Below are 24200 nucleotides of genomic sequence, written 5' to 3'. Positions count from 1 at the left end.
TTCCAACCCAAAGCATTCGGTGATTCTATGATCGGAGATACTGGATGTGAAACCTAGGTGGCTGGACTCTTCGAGATATGTATTACACAGTATGTCTTTGTGGAGGGCTAGCAAAAGTAGTCTAATTCTACTTGGTGGTAGAATTCTAACACATACAATGGATAATCACTCAGAGAAGATGACTGAAATAGGCATACTATTTAAATATTTACAAATTACCTCATTTCAAATATGGAAAAACCGTATAATTTACCTGATACCATATTTTGTATTTCCTTTCATCTGTTCCTGACTGTAGTAAGATTTAAAAAAAAAAAAAAAACAAAGGTAAAAACTACCACATAATTTTATCTTTGTTTTCTCAACAGTTGGATTTGCTAAAAATCAAGCAGTAATTCAGAGCTCAGGAACCTATCTCTGCTTTCTGGATTCAGTAAGTTAATGCATTTTGTCTAACTTAGTTTTGTCAGTAAAATTCTTTTGTTTTTAATGTAGTTGTTGGTTTGCCTTAAAGACAAGCTGTTTAAAGGTGTTTGCGTGTTAAACGAGCTGGTTACTATTTATAAGTGTAAAGTTGTCTTCCAACCTGTAGAAAGCACACAGCCTTACACCGTTCTTTGATCCTATCGGATTTCACAAGCTGTTCTGAGCAGGCTTGGGCAAGGTTGGTATTTAGGTGTCTTCAGGATTTTTCTTTTCCACATTCTTCAAAAAATTATATTGATGAGAAACTAAGAGCTAATCTACTGGCTCTTTGATGCAAAATAGGAGAGGTCTCACCGCCTTCCATCTTGATTTTTTTTTTTTCTGTCCTTTGTTGGATACCTTCTGTGAACCCATTCAGCTCACTAACCCACAGATAACTATCTGACTTTATGCAGCTTAATATGCAGTGAAGGGTTTCACAAATGTGCATAGCTGATCTGAGGAATGGTGCCATGTGGCTAGGATCAGGCAAGAAGTGCAGGACCTTTAAGGCTCACTGATCTCATGTAATTTCACCTGAAGATTGATTCTTTCCCCTGAATTGGAACTGAACTCTGGTTTAGTGTAGTGGTAGGATGAACTGGCTACTGCAAGTGTAGGTTTTCAGGTAGGATTCAACTTAATGTTATGATTGTCTGTGCTTATTAGAAAGTGTCATGAGAGCAGGGATGTAAACTCTACAGCCTTAAAACCACACAGGTTTTAATTTGGGTAATCTTTCAGTTTGCAAACTCCATTTGTTCTATCAGCTAGATAGAAGGATTTTGTTTGTTTGTGTGTTAAAATTTTGTGAATTAATAAGCATATTGTTGCAAGACATGGTTAAGTGCTGGTATATTTGTTCTGACCCAAGGCAGTGTCTTACCATATAAGAAATTTTTTCTGGTGGCTTTCCTGGCCTTTATTCTTGCTTTTATTAAGTTATTGCTGTATTTAGCAAAACAGTGTGCCTTTTTAAATGAGTTTATTTGAATTTATCCTAGTTTCCCTTTAACAGTTTGTTGTTTTAGGGGTTTTGTTTGTTTGTTTTACAGAGTATTTCATGTAAATCTTTAAAGTTTATGGAGTCAAATGCAGTATCTTATACATATGTGTATATATGGGTATTTCGGAAACAAAATTTTGAACATCCATTGAATATGCAGAACTCACAATCACATGTACAAATTAATGGTGTTTGGAAAGGTCAGTTTCTCATACTTCAAAAAATAAGTATTTCATATCTAGCACTGAGTGTCAGTGTCTGTTTCATAAACAAATTATTTTGAGGAAGTATGAGCATGAAATCCGCTGCTCTGTTTTTGATCACCTGACTCACCAGATTTTGGAAGTGTGTAGGGACATCATAAATTATGCCATGAAGTAGTTGGAGTGATGCCAGTTTTGTTGAGGTGAATGAACTCAAGATCCAATTCTTTTTGCTTTACTTCAGGTAGACATGCAAACCCAGGTGCCATTTAATTTATATGAATGATACCATGGATTTAACTCTCCTATATTGTGAGTCAGTGAGGCTGTTTACACATCTAAAAAGAAAAAAAAAAATAGATCTTACTTAAAATTTGCAAAGTTCAGGTATTCAAGTTTTGGACAGATACATTGTATAGAGCGTTCTAGGGAGTACATAGGATGAGTTACATACCTACTTAGGTTGACTGAAGTTAGCTGAGTCCATGTGCATGACTGAGAAATTAGCCTACTATTCTCTTGTCCCATGGAGCTTCGTATCTTCTGTCTCAAATCTGTATAGAATAATTTACTGAGGTAAATTTTGGATTAGTCTTTCTTTTCAATCCAGACAGATCTAGTTAGTAAATCACTAGCAGTAAACTAGAAAATTAAATTCTTTAAATGAAATTAATTAATATTTTTATAGAGATATCTTCAGAATTCTTAATTTGTTATTTACCTTATGGTGTTTATACAGTATGCATCTTCATACTGCTGTGTTGTTTCTATTTGCTGAGTAGCTGTGCAGAATAAGAAAACATCAGGGAAACAAATTATAAATATTAAGGAATGTAACAGGTGATGATTTTGGATTTCTGCAATATTCGTTAGCATCAGTTTATATTTAATATAATTAAGACCCACTTGAAGTGATTTGGGAATTTTATGACAGTGTGGATAAGCTTGGAAGAAGCTACCAGGATTTTCTCTTCTATGTGTTTCTATTCCTGCTATTGAGCTAGATGCTTCAATATTTTGACTTTTATTAAAGGCATTCTGAACTATCAGAAGCCTAATTTTGATACAAAAGAAATACTAAATGATTGGCGTTACTTAAACGTATTTTCTACTGTCTCTCCTTGTGACTACCATTTTTTGCTGAAAACAGATTGGAGGAAATAAAATGAATGTGGAAACTCCTGCAAGTCTAAAAATTGCTCAATATTTTGGCTGTAGTTAGTAAATGTTTTGTGATAATAGCTGGAACACAGATGTTGCCAGCTGTTTAACAACTCTGCTTCTACACGCCACCTACCTTCTTCGTTTCAGTCACCAATCCAGTATCAAGCTCTCTAGGAAGGAATGTTGATATCAGCCTTTTGGAATGTGCTGCAGTAATGCCAGGGAATTGACCTTCAGAAGTGCAGCCATAATTTCAGGTTTGCTATAGGTGGATGTGGAGAGAAATGGGGCTGGGTCAGTAGTTTGTATACATTTCATATAGGTGGAGAAATACATCATGGCTCCTTGTACATTAATTTCACTTCTTTGAGTGAAATGAATGTACGAGCATATTTGGGAACATCTTTGGAAGTACTGGCTCCGGAGAGACTGTTTTACTTGCTGTTCCAGCTGGAGTCAAGCTGCTTGTGTTATGTCTCTCAACACAGATTTGTGAGGACAACAAATTGGGAAGAAATGTGGAAAAAAAGGTTACAGAGCTCAGAACTGTCAGAATTTGATCAGCCTATTCTAGTATGAAGTGGCAGCTGTTTGACTAATAGCTATTATGGATTTTTTTTTTGCTGTGGTTGTTAAAGATTTTACCTCTAAGCTACTGAGGCATTTTTCCCACCAGGAAAACAAGTAGAAAAATTGAAGATGCTTAACAAATTATTTGTATTTAATATTTATAGTCTCAGAAAATCTTGGTCATAATGACAATAGAATGAACTAATTATGCAAATACATTTAACTGTTAGCTTTACTCTTCAAATTGTCTGCAGTTATGACTTTATTTACCAGTTGCGTTTTATCATAACTTTAGTTTGTCAGCTCTCTGGGGTGGTTACCATCTTTGTTTATAATCACTTATCCAGTTGCAGCATAGCAGGACATTCAGACTAAAAATGCCTTTTTTTGCTTTGAGCTGCTATTTTCATTAGGCATGTTTAAGTGAATGTCATACTTGTATAAAACTATTTCTCGAAAAAGGAACATGCTTTCATTTCATCCTAATAATCTGTGTAGTTCCCCGTTATTTCAGGTTTAATCAATGTGTTGTTGGAGGCTTCCTGACTGTTAAAGAGGAAATGTGAAAATGTGTCCTTTTTTGACCTGCAGTATTTCGAACCCAGTCATATTCACTTGAGTCCTTGACACACTTGTTTTAGCCTTTTGAAAGGCTCTGTTGGCAATTTATTGCTATTTCTGAGATTCTTACGCAGTTCAAAGATGTGACTCTAAACCATGTTGCCACAGTGTCACTGCTTGCTGATAGTTGAAGATGACACGGGGAAACTGTTAAGTTGTGCTCACCAAAAGTGAGGGTGGACCACCGGAATCAGCCTTCCTGTGTTTGAATTGGCAGCTGCTGACCTGTGCCTTTCCATTTGTGAGATTTGCTTGTATGATTTAAGTTGGGAATGTTAATTCTTAATTGCTGTGAAGTTGCATGCTTTTCTTGAGTTTCAAGTTCAAAAACACTTCATTGAGGGGGTATTCTTAAAGGTTTGGAAAGAGGTGGTTGGACCTTAACTAGCCAGACTTGGTAGATGTTTCAGGGACTCCAGCCTTCAAGCTAGCTCTCAGTTATAAACATAGCTGATTGTTTTTACAGTCTCCATAACTTGCTGATTTTGGAAAGATAGATTTCTTGTTAGTTGCTATTATACATTACTCTACAAGCACTAATAAACTTTTGAAATATTCTTCCTTTCTTTCAAATTAACATCTGTATAGCTTAGGAAATGAAGCAGTGATCAGACTTCATGTATTTGGTTTTTGTTTGTTTTTACGTACTATTCCTTGCAAAGTTGATCCTTTGATTTAAAAACTGAAACAGCTGTTACTCAAATAGCATGTAAGGGGATGTAGTAATGAACTCCATTACCAGAAGCCCCTTCTGTTCAGAAGAGTTGTGCATGTTTCTGAATCACTAATGAGCATCAAAAAATGAAACTACAAGTGCTGGAAAGCATAATTCCTTTTATTGTTCTGTAAAGAAGTGCATGTATTAAAAAAAGATTAAATGCCTCTATCTGGAATGTAAAATGTTAATTTTCTCTTTCCTAAATGAAGAAGCAAACCTTCAGAATTTGGTTGCCATAACCTCTCCCTACATATACTTTCATCTGTTTATTAGTTAAAGTGGGTGTTTGGAATTGACAGTGAGGATTTTACTCTTGTCTCGGTTTAATGACTTTGCTGTTGAACACTGTGTGAGTTACTTGCTTCCCTTGCCTGCAAACACTCACATACTTTTTTTTCAGTAATCTAACTGAGAAAGATCCAAGGTGATCTCCGCTAACTACAGAAAGGCTAGATGTGGAAAGGCACATGTCCGCATTTGCTGAACAAATACACCAAGGTGGGAGCTGCTTTGGCAGCAGAAATTTCCTTATCAGTTAATAGTGATAGTGAATTAAAATATTCCATAAAAAGATTGTAATTAATTTTATATTGATGGAAAGTACTAGTCATTCAGGCACATAAGAACACCACATATATCCTCCCATGTAAGCCTTTTTGTTGCCACGCTTAAGAAAAGAAAGGTACTCAATAAAGCCAGCTTCTTAAACTTTGAAGTGTTTTCTTTGTCAGTTTAATGCAGAAGTAGAAACAGAAAAGTAACATTTTTTCCTGTGATCTTGCAAATACTGACAGATCATTAGGGCGTGTTCTGCTCAGGTGAGTTATATGGCCATTAGAGTGCGTAATTCTAATGTGTTTGATAGTGTGGGGCTTCTTTAGAAGCCTGCCTTCTGGAAAATTGCCTAGGATCAGTGTATTTGCTTTGATAGTGCTGTTGACAGGCCAGTTTTTGGAGGTCCCAGGCCTTTTACTTCCATGGTTCAAGGAGTTGAACTGAACAGTAGCAAAGAAAGATTTTCACTATAGTCTGAGCAGGTGCAGGATAGATGAATGACCGTTTGAAGGATTGAAAGACTTTGGAGATGCCATGTTGTTTCTCAGTGAGTCAGTTGTTCCTTCTGGTGTTGCTACAGGTTGTATTTTATGTGTAATAGCTGCAATGGAAAGAAGATGCTATTATTGTGAGGATGGAGTGTGTCAGTGCACTCTTTCCCCCCCCCCCCCCCCCCCAGCAGCCAAATACAAAGGAATTTGGAAAAGCATGTGATGCTGAGTCTGTAATGTGAGCTTAAGAAAGCACTTCAATACTGACCTATAATTAGTGTGTTGTTTTATGTGAACTTATCCATGGTTTTAAAAAGTAGATGTGTATTGTACATTGAGTTGTATGTTTTGTTTTACTTTCTGAAGTGCAAAAACCTCCACTTTTAAGGGAAAATCATGAAGTTACCACTGTGGAGTTCAGTGTGGTCCAGACGGCCTGGATGAAGAGGCCAGTAAATGCTTGTCATTTGAATTTACCCAAACTGATTTAAGAAACACATACTGAAACAACATCAGCTTTGAGTAATATTCTTAAGCTCAGTCTGTTGGTTTAGTTTTCCTTTTCTTCAACTAAACATATCAGTAAAGTAAAACAAAACAATTAGCTCAGTATAAATTGCATGTGTTTTTATAAAGAATGGTGCCTCTGGTTGGAAGGAAAACAACCCAGCTGATAGTTTTATAACTAGCTTTTCTGATTTGGCAGCATCTGTAAGTGGTATGTAACTTGACAGAAGCAAGTGAGTTTTCTGCAGAAGGGATATATTTGATAGGAACACAAGCAGGCAGAACGCTTGTTGGACTGAAAGGTGATGGAGATCACGGCCCCCCACTGGCAGAAACACATCTGGGCTTGTTTAGAAATCCCTGCTGGCTTTTCATGTGAAATAAAGTCCTTTTCATTCTCCCATCTTTGAGCAAATTGTTTTCCTATTCAGAATGGATGCTGGAGAACAGGAAGGATGTTTGCAGTCAACAAAATTCCTATAAATTCTGGGTTATTTTGAGTCCCTAAAGTAGGTTTCTATTTATGTTGTTTTATTTCTTGCTGTTTACCTGTTTGTTCAGCCTTGTTCGAATTGTACATATGTACATATTTAGATGACAGGAAACCCAGCTATTACCTGAGATTTTTCTTAATTTTTCTACTAAGTTTGGTGAGTGGGGTCACGTGAAAATAGATCTACTTACAGATTCTTTTTTATTTAGCTATCCTATTGCAAGTATATCCTCAGTGGAGGCATGCAATTATCTAGCATTTATTTTAAATCTGTTCTTTTGTCCATTCTTTCAGTGGGGGATATCTTTCTTCATCCTGCCTGCCTTATATCTGCTAGGAGACAACCATTAGAGACTTCCATGTTAACAGGGAAAATTGAATTTTAGTGGAAACTTCTATAAAAACTTCCATTTTAAAAAATTATATAGTCAATGTAGTTCACTGCTAACCTTGTTACCTTCCCTACTCGTACTTAGGAGACAGAAACAAACTAAAAATACTTCCCTTTTTGATATAGCAGCTACATTAAGATAGGTACTTTTTTTTTTTTTTTTGGTCTGACATGACATGACTGAGAAATAATTTGGAAAGTGTCTAATTACTGAGGTTTTGTTCTGAGTTATAAACCAAAAAGATGACCAAACTGTTGACTGTAGGAACCAAAGTCTGGCAACACAGTTGCTGAATTCAATATCATAAATACAACAGTTTTGATAGAAAATTTGTGGATAAAATTTGGATAAGATTTTTTAACATCCTAGTTGTCTGATACTATAGTTGCTTAAATTCCATAAACCCTTACCAGTACAGTGCGTGGTTGGGTGTCTCGCTCCTATCAATGGCCTATGAAGTTGAAAAATTTTTAAAGTGCTCTTATTTTGTGGTACAATCTTTTTGGTTTTACTCATTAGAATTTAATTTGTTTTTTAAACACTGGTCCAGAATACAACTGCATTCCTTATGATTACTTCTGTATAAATATATCTGTTTTCTACTTTGTGGTTACCTGCCCAGTCATCAATAGTAAAGAATTTGTAACACGTTGAAGTTGGATTTTGCAGTTAGCTTTCTTTTATAGTTGCCCAACCTGAGTCTGAAAAGCTAAATCACTGATGTGACTGTTTTGTCTGGGATGCGATTTGTATTTTGCGCTGTTCTTCCTCATTGCCTAATAGCTTTATTGTTTTATTAGCAGTTACGTCTTAAACTACTATGTTCTTCTTTTTATTTCTTTCTTTCTCCTTCCATGAACCTGGAAGGTATCACAGAACTATACAGCAGTGCATCACATGTGTAAAACTGTTAATAAAAAAAGTTAAAAAAAAATTTAAAGGTCATTCAGAATAAAAGTTCATAGAGTTTTCCAGCATTAGAGAACAAAGATGTATTAATAAAAAAAGGCATTTTGAACTTTTTGTGGTTATAGTGCCCCCTCTTTAGCTGGATTTTACAGAATACTGATGATCTTGATGATAGCCTAAGACCCAAATCTGTAGACTTGTTAGCTTTGCCAGTAGCATCAAAATGACATAGTGTTTTGTTAGGGGGAACTAGACCTTTCCTGTCAAGTTGTCTGCTTATAAAAACATAACATTGACCTGTTTGGTGAATAGGATATTTGAATTTGGTTTGAATACTTTCCACGCTGATTTAACCTTTTTAAATCAAGTAGATTATTTCTCAGCTTTGTGAATGTATGAGTTCTGTTAAATTTATTTCTGTTGTGCAGGATCATAAACAGTGGAATCTTTTTGCACAAGAGCATATGTTGTATATTGTAAGAGATAATAGTAACTTTGTTCTAAGCATTGAAATTCCTTGCTTTTTGATGGGTTTCTTTTGCATTCTCATTTTTTGAGGATTTAACAAGACAACATCTAAGCATCCCAAGTAATTCATAAAGGAGTGAACAAAGCTCAGTTAAAATGTATCTCCCATTGCTTATATGAAAACCAGGTTTTAATTTACAAAAATCGGCTCTGTATTTGGCATAAAGCAATAGGATTATGGTTCTTCTTGTGGAAATAGGGTAAATGTTTGATCGGAACATTTCCTTGATACAGTACCTGAATTCTGATGCCTTATTGATAAAGCGGATTAGATGGTAAATAATATTGTAGTTTTGAAGTAACTGATATACAGAAGTTGAGAAACCAGGGTGGGTTTTTTTCCCACTCATTGCTTTGAAAATCAGTAACATCTCCTATGCTTATTACTAAATGTATCCTAAATACAAAATACAGGAGAATGCTTTTGACAATGTATTCCTTCCATCTTTTATAAACTTGCATGTGATAAGGGTCAGTTTTATTATTCATTTGTTTTATCTTTAACCTTGAATGGTATTAAATAGTTGGATCTACTTCTAAAACTTTTTTCATCCTTGTGTTGTTTTTGATAAAACTATAGTGTCACCTTTATATCAAGGTTATTCAACCCTCTAAGCTCTAGATATTTAAGCACTAATATATTTTTTGTTGCCATTGATTTGACTGGAAAGTTTTAATGTGAAAGTTGTTAGAAATTCAATATTTGGGGTTTTGGCTTTAGTAGAAATCTCCTTAGAATAATTTTAATGTGAGGAACTGTTAAAAGAATGGATCTAGACCAGGAATTCAGGGCATCTTTGAATTATGTTTGCCTGATAAGGTAGGGTTCTTCAGAAATACTCAGAAGAAAAGCTGTGTTAGCTTTAACCAGCATCTAAGAATGACTGAACTGATCCTTTAAAAGGGAAGAAATATGGCACCAGAATGGAGAAGAATATAGGTAGAAACCTCAGGAGACTAAATTTAGGGAAGAAAAGTTGTGCTACAGTAGACATTTTAATAGGTCCTAAAACTATAGTCTAGAAAGGATAAAATTTTGAACAGGAAATACTATAGTTTTGAAAGGAATAACTCCTGTCTGTTCAAGGAAGGGTAGCAAGATTACTTACTCTTTACAAGGCAACCTGTCTTTTTGTATGTAAACAAAATAGACCTCTATGCTACTTTTTTTTTTTTCCTTAGAACTTTATAATTTCACAAATACTAGTTTTTGTGCTCATGAAATAGGATATATCGGTAGGTCTAGAGACTGAAGGCTTTTCCTTATCAGAGACAAGGTACAGCCAGACTACAAAGAACACTTCCTCATATTGCTAGAATGTCTCAAATCTCATGCTTTTAATCAAGGTTAGTTCCTTGTCCACACATACTGCCAGTACTGCTATTAGAGTTGTTAAAGAGTTGGTCAGTTTCTTTAGAAATGTAAAATGTGTGGCTGCCCATAAGATACACATTGAGATCACAATGCGGTTCTCATGTAGTAGTTTTGATCACTTCCAATTTGAACAAGATTGAGTTTAATCCACTAAAAGTGTAAAGTCGCTTAATATTTGTTCCATTTGTATTTCTGACTGCAAGCCAGTAAAATGATGTTAATCTAGCAGCATATTCTAATGTGTGTCTGAGTACTGTACTGTGACCCTTTTTATGTTCAGTAACAGTGTGCTATTTATTCCAGGATGATGTGATGATGCCACAGCGGGTTAGACTGCAGCACGAAGCTGCCATTCAACACCCAAACAGTGTGAGTACTTTTTTCTTGTGTGTATTTGTGTATTTTTCTTTTACAGAGTGCCGGATACATCTTTAAAAGGATATGAAAATTTCACGGTAGGGCTGATGGAGGCAAAGCAATACCCAGTGTATTCTTTTCCTTTATTTTTAATCCTTGCACTGAATAGTAGCTTTGATTGAACTTCTTTTTCTCCATTTATTTTCTCTGTTCAGTAAACCAAATCTCATTATGACAGTGATACTCTTTTTCAAATAACTATACAGGTTTTGTTAATGCATGTAATCTAAAGGAGAATGCCTTTTTTATGTAGCCTTACTAAGTAATGTGAAAAGCTGCAAAGGATTGGCTACAGCTATGGTTTATCTGTTTTTAATATTTAAGAAACTGTAAGGAATGTATGGGTTGTTGTCATTAATAAATTGGCCTACATTTAAATTGATGTTTCTCCCTGTGTCTGCCTGGAAAAGAAAACATTAAAATGCCATTCTTTATTCTTGTGAAATATACTCTCAAAAATATTCTGTGAGATGGTGGTTTTATGATCAATGTAATATTGATTTTAAATAAATTTCTGTGATTAGTGCCAGTATCCTTTAGAGATAGTTTGTGTATATGTTCTATTTACCTGAAGATAATAAATATAAATAATTTGTTATGGCAATTACTTTATTAGTCAATGTTATTGACATAGATACTCCTTTATAAACTTGAAAACTGAGTTTGTATTCCTGTCAGCAATGTTCAGCAAAAATAGGCTTATTATTTTCACATCTTTGACATTTTCTCTTGTGAGATTTATTTCAACATTCAAGAGGTTTCTGGAAAGGAAAGGTCAATTGACTTGATCTGTCAAGAAGGTATTTCCTGCAGGTCTCAGAACAAAATAGACAGTTTTAGGATTATCACTCCCTGGGAATTAAACACCTTTTAAACTTTTCCTCCGAAACACACTTGCTTCAAAGTAGAGATTATTGCGGTTGTTTCAGCTGAGTGGTGTCTGCCAAACACAACCTGCTGCTTAGTGGTGGGATGTGTACCTGCTCATCACACCACCTATATTAGATCTCTTATGAAATCTGATAATCCTTACAATGTAATTTATCAAATTACAGTTTCAGTAACACCTGAGTAGCAGTTAACCTAATTCACATTATGAACATAATAAAATGATATATCCAAAGTTGTTCTTGTTCTGATATCAATCGGTTAATGTAATTCTGTAGTAAAATGCCAAAAAACCGGAGAGGCAAGTTAGTCAGGTAAGCTTGTCTCATAGAAACCACTGTTAAGAGCTATCCTATTTCTTGCTTATATGAGTTATATACCTATATATTAAAACTACTTTTTAATTAGATTAATTTCAACTAAACAGTTCGTAGTCTGTTTAGAAAACACTTCAACTGTTTTGTTTATATTCTGTTACACTTTAGTGCCTAACAACATTCAGTATGAACTATAAATCAGCAAGCAAGTAACGAGTGCCTGAGTAGACTGAAGAGTATGTCTTCATGATATATTCTAAGCAACACAAACTTGTTCTTCCCATGCTCTAGACTAATCTAAACTTGTGGTCCTGTTATAGTGTGGTACTTGTGGTGGATTGACCCTGGCTGGATGCCAGGTGCCCACCAAGCCACTCTATTACTCCCCTGCTCAGTGGGGTGGGGGAGGAGGGCGGGGAGGGACAGGAGAAAATAAGATGGAAGAAACTCATGGGTCAAGGTAAAGGCAGTTTGACAAAAGCAAAAGCAAAGGCTGCGCACAGAAGCAAAGGTCATCAAAAGATTTATTCTCTACTTCCCATCAGCAGGCGATGTCCAGCCACTTCCCAGGAAGTAGGGCTTCAGTACGTGTAGAGGTTGCTCCGGAAGACAAACGTTGTAATAACAAATGCCCCATCCCACTTTCTCTTAGCTTTTATTGCTGAGCAGAATTCATATGGTATGGAATATCCCTTTAGTCAGTTTGGGTAAGCTGTCCTGGCTGTGTCCCCTTCCAGGATCTTGCCCATACCCGGCCTACTGGGTGAGGGGAGAATGTTGTAGCGACAGCGTTGATGCAGTGCGAGCACTACTCAGCAGTAGCTGAAACACTGGTGTGTTATCAGCACCCTTCTAGCTGCCAATACGAAGCACAGCACTATGAGGGCTGCTATGGGGAAAATTAACTCCACCTCAGCCAGACCCAATATAGTACTACTGGCCTATTTGCAAAGCTTAACTTGAGCTTTGTGCTTTACTAAACAAAACTAGCCAAAGTCAGTCTGATTTAGCATGGGAAATAAGGGTTTCCACTTTTCTGTTATCTGACATATTAGTACCTAAAATCGTCAATTTAGGAAGTGTAAAAATTCTCAGAAATGGATGGAAAGAAAGGCCTGAGATTTTAAACCTTAAGAAAAATGGTAGATGTTTCTGTGTTCCACATATGGCATAGAGATAGTATATCTGGCTAGAGCCTGTCTCATGCCATCACTTTCTCTGAACTTTCTACTGAATCGGGGGGTGTCCTCGCAGCTTTTTGGGCAATGGCCTTGGTTTTCTTTTTTTCTTTTCTTTAAACTTCTGCTGGGTTTTATTTTCTATTACTTCTTGCCTTGTGTTGTTGCCTTTTAGGTGTAAGGATTTTTCTTCTTTGTTCTTGAACCCTACAAAGGCAAAAATGAATCTATGTTTGAATTGAATAGAATGTGTTTTTCCATTTTACAGGTACAGAAAATGTTTGTAACACTTATGTGAAGTATACTTTCTGGGTTCATGTTGTATTTTACAGAACTCTGATTCAAAGGCCTGAAAGGATAAATGGGAACATATCCAGCTGTTCCTGATGAGCAAATAGATCAGTTTGGTCTAGAGCCCCCCAATAGTTCTGACACAACCTGAGTTACGTTGAGAAAAGAAAAGTTGACCTTCTGGCCACAAGTCTACTGAGCGGTGTCAGGGGGGACTGCTGATCTTAAAAGAGTGATCTCTCTACTGTCCTCAGAATAATCGTGCCATTGAATTTTCTGGCCTTGGAAGAATGTTGGGGATGTTTGAATAAAGTTCTGTTCTGTATTTGAAGTTCTGACCCTAGCTTCAGTCAGTATGATAAACCAGAGTAGGCAGAGGCGGTGGCGGCGGGGAAAGCAGAAGCTTGAGACATGCCTGTGAAGCAGTGAGCTTTTTTGGTTTGTTCCTGAAATTCTAATTTGCAGACTTGGACTTTCCACTGTTTTGCAACTTCTTCTGACCTGGATTTCTGACTTTATGTAGTCTCAGTGTACTTTCAGAAATTTTGTTCCTAATCCTAGCCTTGCTGGTTGTTACTGAGAGCCAGATTGGAAGTCTAGTATTCCCAGTGGGCTCTAATACTGGAGGCTTCAGTCTACTGTTGTTACTACTTTAGATTTACAGGTGAGAAAAGTCTCCAACTTTCTCCACTAAGAGAAATCTTCTCCCAGATCCTAACTAGTCCGTGAGGTTCTTCCTCTTTCATGTTATTCTTAAATGCAGATTGCCTTACCCTGACTTGAAGCCTGGTTACTAAACAGCGGAACCAAAGAGATCAGATGCCTTTGGAATGATTCCCCAACCAGTTGTTCTTCAAAGAAACTGGTGGCTCTATCTCTGAAAAAGCAAGAGACTTGCCCCCAGGTTCAGGTACTGGAATATGACCAGGGTGACACTGCAGCAGTCCGTAGCTTTATCAGTCTAATTTCCTGTATTGTAGACTACTTAATCATGCTTTAAAGAGCAAGAGCAAATTAATTTCTACTCTCTTAAGCTGTTCTTGCCTGGAAGACTTTTTAAAAAAAATCTTGTAGGATAGAATTGTTCTGTCATCATTAACATTTAGAGTAGAGGATTTTGGATCTCAAAAGACAAATTACTAATAAATTATGATTTTATTAAATGCAGCTTTCTAGGATCGCTGTCATCTTGTCCTCTGGTGAATATTTTATATTATCTCCAAGTCCTGTTGACAAGGATTCTATAAATAGGACACTCTCAGAAGGCACAAGTTTTTGAGACTTCGCATATTTGTACTACAAATTCTTAAGCTCTGCTAGCTCAATATGAATACCTACTTTTAGCAGTTTGAAAGCTTAGGGACATTGTACTATCTATTGATAATATAACAGCTACCAACACTTTGGCATTGATTGTCCAGTGCACATATGCACTTATGCTGCATACAACCATGCTTCAAATTGCTTATGCTCTAATCAGATAAGGAATGACTTTGTTACTAGAGAATGATCAACTGTTACTAAAATTTCTCGCTCAAGTTTTTGTTTATCCCTAAAAGCAGCATCTGTCCCATTTATCCAGGGTAAGCCAGGTGTTGCTTATTTACCAACCACAAATCATGTATGCTTTGTTGGCAGCTAATGAGTGGGAAGATTCAATGTCACGTTTCCCTTAATTCTGAAAAAATTAGGCCTTCATATCTTATTTTACTTATACTTGTGTTCTTCTGGAGGAGATCCAACTTCATGTACATACTAGTGTTCTATTGAACAAGCCTTCTGAGTTTGGAGTAGCTCAGGAAATTACTTCCCAAACCACACACGCACAATGCAGTCTTTCACGCCTATGTCCCACATTTATTCTGTTATATTATTTGAGCAGAGTAGTACCCTTTAAGAACTCCCAAAGCTTTTCAAGGAGAGAGGAGATAGTTAGCAGTATCTGCTCCCAGGTTGTCTTGTTGCCATGTGCTTGCATCAGGACCCGCTATGGGCATGCAGAGGTGAAATTGCCGGGTATGGTCTGAGTATGCTCTTGGAGAGCTTGCGTAGCATTAAAGAGCTTCTCTGGAATGTGCTTCATTCCTGAGATGCATAGGTACTTGGCCACACATTGCCAGCCATTGTGCCATTATGGAGGCTTTCAAGAATAGTGCAGCACTTGGAATACTCTTCCAGTTTTTCTTTTTCCTAGGGATTCTAGATACTGGAAGGAGAAAAGAAGGGTGCTAAAATGAGATGTACTATTCACAGTCAAAACCCACTAACCTTCTCATCTGTCTTAGAGCCACACTGAATATTTTTGGATGCCATATCATCTGTTGGGTGTGGTATTACTTTATTCTTCCTCCCACCATTGATTAATTGGAGTATATGGCCCCCACAATATGACTGTGCACATGAACAGCATGTGGCTTCAAATTTTTGTATCTTTCTTTCTGCAGAATTGCTTATAAAATAGCTAAGCTCTTCCTCGCTGTCTCTGACATATTCCCAACAGCTGGAATCAAAATGTGGGCAATGGAGATAAAGAACACTATTTCCTTTGTTTTCATTGGCTGAATAAGAGATGAATCTGTACCAGTGTCAGAATGAACACCTTTCTTTTTGTTGTAAAATTACTAGCCTCTTTCTCAAACATGTAGGATACTTAGGCATATGAGAGAACATTGAGTATAACCATTTGCATTTCTTCAATGAGAAATTCTCACTGGTTTGCATCTCTAAAGCAAATTTGTGGCATATTCTGTAGCTTGGATTTAGATCAAGAGCTGCGATGCCTAAGGCCATTTTAACCTATTGCATTATCTGAATGTGTTAAACAATTGACTAAATTCTGTGTATCTTTGATGGTTAATGTGACTCTAAGTTAGTTGATTGGATTGAGTGAACTTGAACAATGCATGGCACTACTAGTTCAGAGACCTGTTCATCTGCCTCTGGGAGAGCTGTAAACAAATATTACACAATCAGCAAATGAATTGGAGAAATGAACAAATGAATGAGATAGCTGAGCTTGATCCTTTCTTTAAGGCACAACTCTAGGCCAAAGGTATTGTATGTCTCTTGTCCACCCCTACTGAAGCTCACAGATTAACTAAACTTAGAAATGAAGTCTTTGAAGTCTTTTGTGATGTTTTGTTTTTGGTTTTGTTTTGTCTTTTGGTCTGGACACATGCATTTCTTGATTTTGAAAGTTTTAGTCTAATAGATAAGATTTTGCATTGTCACTGTACCCTGTACCATTCTACTTGACTAGACCTGTTACACATTTCTATTATGTGTTAGAAAGACTGTTCCTCCCCCATTTGCCTTACCTATTGCTTATTGAGCACTAGTTTGAATCATTTCACTTTTTCTTTTTTTGTGACTAAAGTGATCAGATTCCATTGATTCTTGATTCTGTCAGTCCTTTTAGCTTCCACCTTATTCATTTAATTCAATACCTGAAATTGCAAGTAAAGATTTTCTTAGTAGCAATAGAAAGAGTATACAATAAAATGAGTAGATCCTCTCTTACAGGTATAATTAAAGTAAAGTTTTAGTGGTACATTCATGTGGAACAGAACTTTTAAGATCAGCATTCTGAGTGTTTATATGGCTGTCATGATAATGAGATCTGATTCTTTTTCAAAATACCTGAAGATTGACAATGTTTCAACTATTTTTACATTGGCAGGAGATAGGGTTTTTATGAGTTAATCCATGAGAGCAGTTCTGTGGGAATGGCTTAACAAATACTGAGCTTTGTTTTGTTCTGAGTGCAAAAAGATTACTAGACATTCTTACATCATCTGTCGGTGAGTTCCATGTTTTAGATCTAGCTCTTGTCCTTGGAGGGAGGGGGGTAATTCTAGGTAGTCTGGACCAGTTTCCATATACTGTCTTGCATATCAGAGCAGTTCTTTAAATCAGAGTGTGTACTGATTGTTTTGTATACAAGGAGCACTGTATATAAATAGCGTGTTCTAAGTGATTTGTTTTGCTGAGTAGTTGAGATGTGTACTCAACTAGTGGAAAAAACCTCCAGACAACTGTTTCCATCTCATCTCAGGTGTGCAACTGCATGTGTAGAAACTCTTGTGATAGAATTCCAGCACAGCATCACTCGCTAGAACACTGGCTTGTACAACAGAAACTTTTCAGTGTAGCCTTTTACTGAGCAGCTGTGCCATAATATATCACATTAATGTGGGGGGGTTTTGTTCCTGCTTATTATCGCAAGTCTGGATTAAAGGCAGAAGATTGTTTTATCTGTCTTGTGCCAGGCCAGGCTGCTTCATGATGAAAGGGAGCATGGGATAAAAAATAAAAATGGGAAGAAAAATAGAGGAGGTCACCTTATACACTGACAGTCAACAGTACCAGTTCGGGAATATTGGCAGTCCTCGGTGTGTAGTGATTTTTACTTTCCACATACCAATGGAGTTTGGTCACCTCTGAAAGATCTTAAAGCCTTTTGTTTGCTGTGTCTTCTTATTAGGCTAATGTTAGAGTAGTCCTGAATATAACGTTGATTTTCAGACTACATGCTGTGCTTTCTCTTGGGAGTCAAAATTGTTATTAGGCAGTCGGGCAATTACATTGTACTTAGACATGGATTTATTCTATCTAATGAACAAGGTAGCCTTGTTTGTATGGCTAGAGCTGGCAAAATTGAGATAATGCATGTCTCCTATACCTGTGTCTTGTTCCTAAAATAGTCTTTTGTTACACAGTACTAATTGGAATGCAGAAGCTCTACAACTTGTATGGATTTTCATGTAATTGCAACTAGTAGTCTTTTTTTTTTCTTTCTGTTAAACTAGAAACCATGCAAAGGAACAGTATATTAGATGTTTTGCTGTTCTAGTGAAGTTACAAGTCTTTAGTAAATTCATTAAGAAGTGACCTGAAGTATAAATGTGTTCATGAACTATTCAGCATATTTGGATCACAATATGATGTTACACAGTTAAAAAAATGTGTGCTGTATTAGGAGTATATCTTCGTGTGGGGGGTTAGCAGGCAGAAGCTTGCTCTGTCTGAAAACTCTGTAGCTGTGATTAGAGCAGTGCTGAACCCTAGCTAGTATTTCCTGCCTTACAACAGTATTAGCAGGGTTTGTATCTGCTCTCACAGCAGCTTTGCAGCTTCTGGTCAGCCTGGAACATGGGCAGACTGAGGTTATATCTGCCTGTAAAAGACTTACTCTCAGTACCTTTAGATCAGGTCTTGTTTAATTGAAGTAGTGTGATGCATGGACAAGGACTTCATTTAGGAGTGAGAAGATGCAAATTTGCCTCCAGAGTGGCTTTGCCATTCCTCATCTACTGTTTAAGGAAGTGGTCAACAACATTGTTCTGTAGTCTGAGCCTTTATTTCTCAGGGATTTTATTACCTTTTCTCAAATTAGTGTTTTAGTGTGGACTGCAAAAATGGGTAAGTAGTATCTTGTATGTAATTTTGCAGGTGTGAAAAGATAATAAGCATATGTGAAGCTTTACTAAACTGTCATTAATTATAACTACATACTGTTGAAATATTACCTCTCTGTTTGGTGTAATAGAAAAGTCCCTCCATTTAAATTCCATCCTTCCTGTGTGCAGTAAATTAATGGTTGTTGGTGTTCTTCTCTCATTCTGTGTCTTCTACTGAAGTCCAGGTTTTACCAATCTGCGTTTCATTGTTTTGTCTTCCAGTTGTTGCACATAGCTTAGCAGATTTTTCTTTGATAAATGCTTTTATTTTGGACATGAAGTTGATTAAAATCTTCATCGGGTAGAGCTTAAGTAATCTTTGTTTCTTCTTAGTTAATTTGCATCGGCTCTCCTTCTGTCTCCCTTACTCAGCACGTTTCAGACAGATCAGTGTGTGTTGCTCAGGCGTGTTCTAGCAAGCAGTGCCTGTAGAGTTTAGCTGTAATATAAGTATTAATTCATATAACAGCTATTAAAGAGAAATTAATTGGATACTGGCATGTCTTGAAGAATAGATGAATAGATCAAATTTGTTTGCTTAACCCTGTTAGTAGGAATTTGCTCCACTAAATGGGCTAAGTAGATCTGAGGAGGGTCTTGTACATTTTTGGCATGGGCAGAGGGGAAAATGAGATTATTTTCCTCAGGTGATTACCTATAATTGTCGATTATACCAAATCAGTTTATTTTTGATGTAGAGAAAAAAATGGCCAGAGAAATATCTTCATGAACTAGTCTAACTATTCTGGTCATCAGAATTTTAATACTTTATACTCTGTTCCCGTATACTGCACACCGTAAACAAACTACAAGTCTAATATTTTTCTCCAGCCTATGGAAAATGTAAATAAATTAAGGCTATTCAGTATAGATACTTACACAAAAATATATATATTTATGACTTTGGGAAATTGTCATTAGAGGTTTTTGAAAGTTATTTATAATTCAGTAATCTTCTTTTGGTATGGAGGGTTGAAACTAGAGCAGCAGTTATGCGAAGGTTTTGTTCTGAAGTGGTGACAGTGGAGTATGTCTAAGAGGAGAAAATATGATTCCTCTTCTTCTTCTGCACTGAAGAATATGAAAATTCTTTGTTTGACAATGTGAGAGTATTATTCTTATGGTGGTTTTCATTAATTGGTCTTTTCCACATATATCACCCAGATCTGCTGGAATTCAGCTGCGTCTTTGCTTTTTATTAGGCAGCTTCCTTAAAGATTCTTTTTAATTTGCTATTTCTGAAAAACCACAGTGCATTTTCAAAGTCACAATGTCAGTTTAAGTCTGTTCTACATTTAATCAAATATCCCAAATTAGAAACATCCCAACTTACATGACTTTGTAATTAAATTTGTGTTTAATATGGCCTCCACATGCCAATAACCCCATCAAACGATTGTGATTACTAGAGTTTGATAGTCATGAATGTCTGATTGTAATGTAGACTTCCAGCATATTTCATTTTTAAAACGATGCCTGAAGCATAAAATGTTTGAAAATCAAGATCCCCTCCTCCTTGTGTTTAGATATTTTGCTGTGGTGATAACTATTACTAATCCAATCATACTTTGTGGAGCTACAGACACAAGAGAAATTGGTTTTAAAATAGAAACTGTACAAACATACTGCTCTCTTTGACTGTTCTTAAGCTGTATGTAAAGGACTGGTTGTGTAAGCATCTTGACAGGGTCCAAAGAGTTTACTTAATTTGAATTAAATTCAGATTGCGTGTGCATTAGCCTTAATATAGAGGTTGAGCCCTTAGATCTTGTTTATCCCAGGATGGCAGATTTTGAATGAGGGCTTCTGAGGCCTGGTGCTTTTTCCTACCTAAGCTACTTATCAAAATACTGGAGCTTACTCATTTATATTCAGAAAGGACTTCTGAAACTTATTTAATTTGCTGCAATATCTACAGATTTGCTGTAATAACTCTTCAGTGATACTTACTTCAAGTTTTTCAAAAAATGTCATGTTTGAACTTCATGATTTCATATGCATGACAACATCCTTTTTAAATGTATGTGTGGTGTGATGCTCAGCTGTGCTCGTTCTGAGTACACCACCTTGACTTATTGTTTTTCATATAAAATCACTAAAGAAAATTCAGAATTCCTTGGTTTTTAATTACTCTTTTTTTATGTGCTGAAAATAAACATGTAACATCCTACTGTGGACTTTGGACTTGAACCAGTGCCACCAAGTAGAATGTTTAACAGGTGTTCTTAAAAATGGATTGCTACAAGATAAGAACATCTGTGGAAGTGAATATTCACTTGACCTAAAGGATTCTCTGGGGAGCCAGCACTATCAACACACTTTATAATTTTTAAAACATGCTTTAAATACCCTAGGGTGTGTTTTGTATCTTTATACCTAATGCAAATTACCTCACAGGTGTCATGTGTTTTGAAGAACACTGTTTCCTCCATTGGAAATGGAGTGGAGAGGAAATAATTTTACTATCTTCTTCCCCCAGTATATAATTTTGGAAAGATTTTAACCACATAAAAATATCCCTTCCATTTATTTTTCCTTTTTGATTGCATTAAATGATGATCACAAAATCCTTAAAACCACTAGTATCTTAAATCATTTCATCATTCTGCTGCATAAAAAATTACAAGGTCGTGGGCCTCTAGACAAACACAATATAATTTAAATAAAATCTTTCAGCATTTTTAACAACATAAATTTTAGGTCTTGTTTTTAGTAAGGTCAAAGTCCAAAATGCTAACTGTTAGTGTAAATATATAATCTGTTTAGGTGTTGCTGTGACATGTAAGTTTCTTATTCATTAAAGCAGATGTTTTAGTTACTGTGATTACCATGTACTTGTCCAGGAACTCAGTGTAAAATTTACTCGGTAGACAACTATATTTTGTAAATCTCTCTTCATCTTTCAAGTAACGTATTTTTTTTGACTAACCACCCTGTAATTTGGTCACATTATCCAAATACAAATTTTCTTGAGTTTTAAAGAAACTTTGTGAATTCTTGTAGCTAGTGTTACTTTTAATGTAATACACGATAGCATAAGGGAAATTTGGTCAAATGGCGGATAAATCAGGCCTAAACAAGAATTGTTATTGTTGAACCAATTTTATTTCCTTAATGGTTAGCGTTTTATGGACAGGTTCTTCTACAGCACCATCACAATTTGAAGGAAGACCATCCAATAATATCCCATCTATGTCTATTGTAAAAATATATTGGGATATATATAAAATACGCATTTAGCTATATAGAGCTTTAATGACTTGGTCAAAGTAAAAATAGTAAGAAGCAGAACTGGAAACAGAGCTAATAAATTTCTTCAAGATGATCTTGCTTCCCTGCTCCAGTATTCTGCAATTAAAATAGATTTTAACATATAATTCCAAATATTCTTCATCTTTTCCTTAATTGAGTGAAGGAACAAATTAATAATCTAAGTGTAATCACTTGTTCACATTTAGTTAAAATGAGTGAAACAATGCTTATTACCGTTGGCTGAAAATCTTATCCAACACTTAGATATTTTAATGGTTAGATCTTAGTTTTACAATCATGCTAGTTAATGTAATAAAGTTCTAGCTATTCTGAGTAAATTACAAATAAAGACATGTGGAAGATTGTGTTAATTATGTTTCCTGAGAGAAATGGGTGATCTGACGAGATAATGCCGAGTCACAGCTGTGCAATTAAAAAATATGCTACAAGCACTATTTCATAAGTCTAATTGAAATCCTGTACTGTCTCACTTGATTGCTCTTTTTGTGGTAATATTTCTGCTGGACACTTCCAATAAAACATACTAGTGATGCTGCTGATCCATACTTGTAAGAAACTAGTGTTAGAGGTACTGCACCAATACCTAAAGCTTTGCTGATCTTTTAGACAAATATCTATAAATAAATGTATTTATAAATGGGGCTGTGTGTACCCAGGAAGAAAATGAAAACTTTTATAGAAGTTTTTACAACCAAATAATATTTAAAATACTACATGAATGAAAACCAAATAAATCAACAGAGAGAGAAAAATTTTCACTCTCCGGTCAAGTTCTCTTCTGAATTTCAGAATATGTTTGCAGCATCTCATGAATTGAGGGGGTGTGTATGTGGAAATTACCACAAGAATAATAGAAGTAGGGTTTGGAGACGGCACAGGTGACATCTACCTTTCCTTTATACCACAAGATGTAGGCATGATTAACAAAAGCTGTTCTTAAACATTCAGGATAAGGTAAATGTCTCATATTAGCTTTTTTAGTTTAGGAAATGTCCCTCTGTGGGCACTCATAAACAGGCATATTGAGGAAAAAGATGTTGTGCACTAGAGATAATCCTTCCTGTATTGCTTGTTATTCGAATAGCCTTTCTTCTCATAGAATGTTATCTAGGATCAGGTCAGGTGTCATGATACTTCTAATTAAAGCTTCACTAAGTAGTTAATTACATTCTCTTCTAGGAAGTTTATGTCATTCAGCCATATTTCTAACATGAAACTCAACACTGCACACTCTTTCTCAGTGTGTAGAAAGTTTTGTACTTTATATGACCTTTGAAAGTTACGTTTCATTTAATACCATAAGTTGTGGAAAGCAATTTATTTTGTACAGGAAAGCTGTGGATTTTTCCATGCTAAAAAATGCATATTTTTTCCAATACCTACTTCAGTATCATTATTGGTCGGTTAATTAAAAAAACTTCATAAAACAAAGTTGCTTAAAAGAAAACATATTATATGAAGAAATCATGCATACATATATATACCTAGTGCTTACTGCCTTACAGAGTTTATGCTTTTGCCTGTCTTTGTTCATTTCCCTCTTTTATAAAACTAGGATGGAAAAGATTGGGATAAATTTGGAGACCAATTAATTTTTCATCCTTATCTCCTTTTTAGTACAACAGGATGGTTCTGACCCATAGGCTGTCTCCTGAATAAGAAAGATGCTTTGTGCTAGGGGAAGCTGTAGTGATTAAAAAAAAAAAAAAAAAAATCCACATCTGCAGAAAGCGTGTTGTTTTCAATTACTGTCAACTCATTTAATCTTTGCTTCCTCTCACCCACTTCCTTTTCCATTTATGTGTGCAATGGAAAACATGAAAACCTAAAATGATGAAAATAAGAAACATCTCTACCTGAATATTGCATTTAAAAACAAACACTAGTGAAAAGTTGGAACGAGTTATGGCATGTAAGCAAATGGCTGATGTTGCTGATGGGTATAGAATGCTGATTTTTGTACATATTAGATATGACTGAAATACTCTTGTATTTCAGTGGAACAATTTTGTAACTCACGGAACAGTGACTATATGTGCTCATAGTACAATCTTGTAACGTGTGTAATAATCCTGCCTAGTTCCTCCGAATGTGATCGTAACTCTGAACTTCGTATTGATCAACAAGTCATTGAATGTGTTCGTAAGATAACCCAGTGTGCTGTGACCAATTTAGAGCCTCTGTTTCGTGGAGAGCCCCATTATTCTAGTTTGATACTGTTATTTGTACTGTTCTAATTGTATCATAGTTATATTGTATTAGTTTTATAATGCTTTAACTCCTGAAAATATTTTAGATGTAGTGACATAAAATACATATCCATGACTTTAGCTCTGATAATCTTATTTAGATGTGATTCATTAACTCCACTCCTAATTAT

At 35.8% G+C, this 24200-nt stretch overlaps 1 protein-coding gene across 1 annotated transcript in view; it reads left to right on the top strand.

The window, feature by feature from the left end:
- Nucleotides 1–24200, top strand: part of B3GNTL1 (UDP-GlcNAc:betaGal beta-1,3-N-acetylglucosaminyltransferase-like 1) — a 129797-nt gene that overhangs the window by 4985 nt on the left and 100612 nt on the right. The window contains exons 3-4 of the mRNA XM_010579428.1: nucleotides 369–433; nucleotides 10301–10366. Of these exons, the coding sequence (XP_010577730.1) occupies nucleotides 369–433; nucleotides 10301–10366 (131 nt within the window). The remainder of the gene's footprint in view (nucleotides 1–368; nucleotides 434–10300; nucleotides 10367–24200) is intronic.

The sequence above is a fragment of the Haliaeetus leucocephalus genome, unplaced genomic scaffold, assembly GCF_000737465.1.
Source record: "Haliaeetus leucocephalus isolate CR32 unplaced genomic scaffold, Haliaeetus_leucocephalus-4.0 Scaffold657, whole genome shotgun sequence".
NCBI classification, from domain to species: domain Eukaryota; kingdom Metazoa; phylum Chordata; class Aves; order Accipitriformes; family Accipitridae; genus Haliaeetus; species Haliaeetus leucocephalus.
The sequence above is the reverse complement of the archived record's forward strand: the minus strand, read 5'-3'. Positions and strand labels throughout refer to the sequence as shown.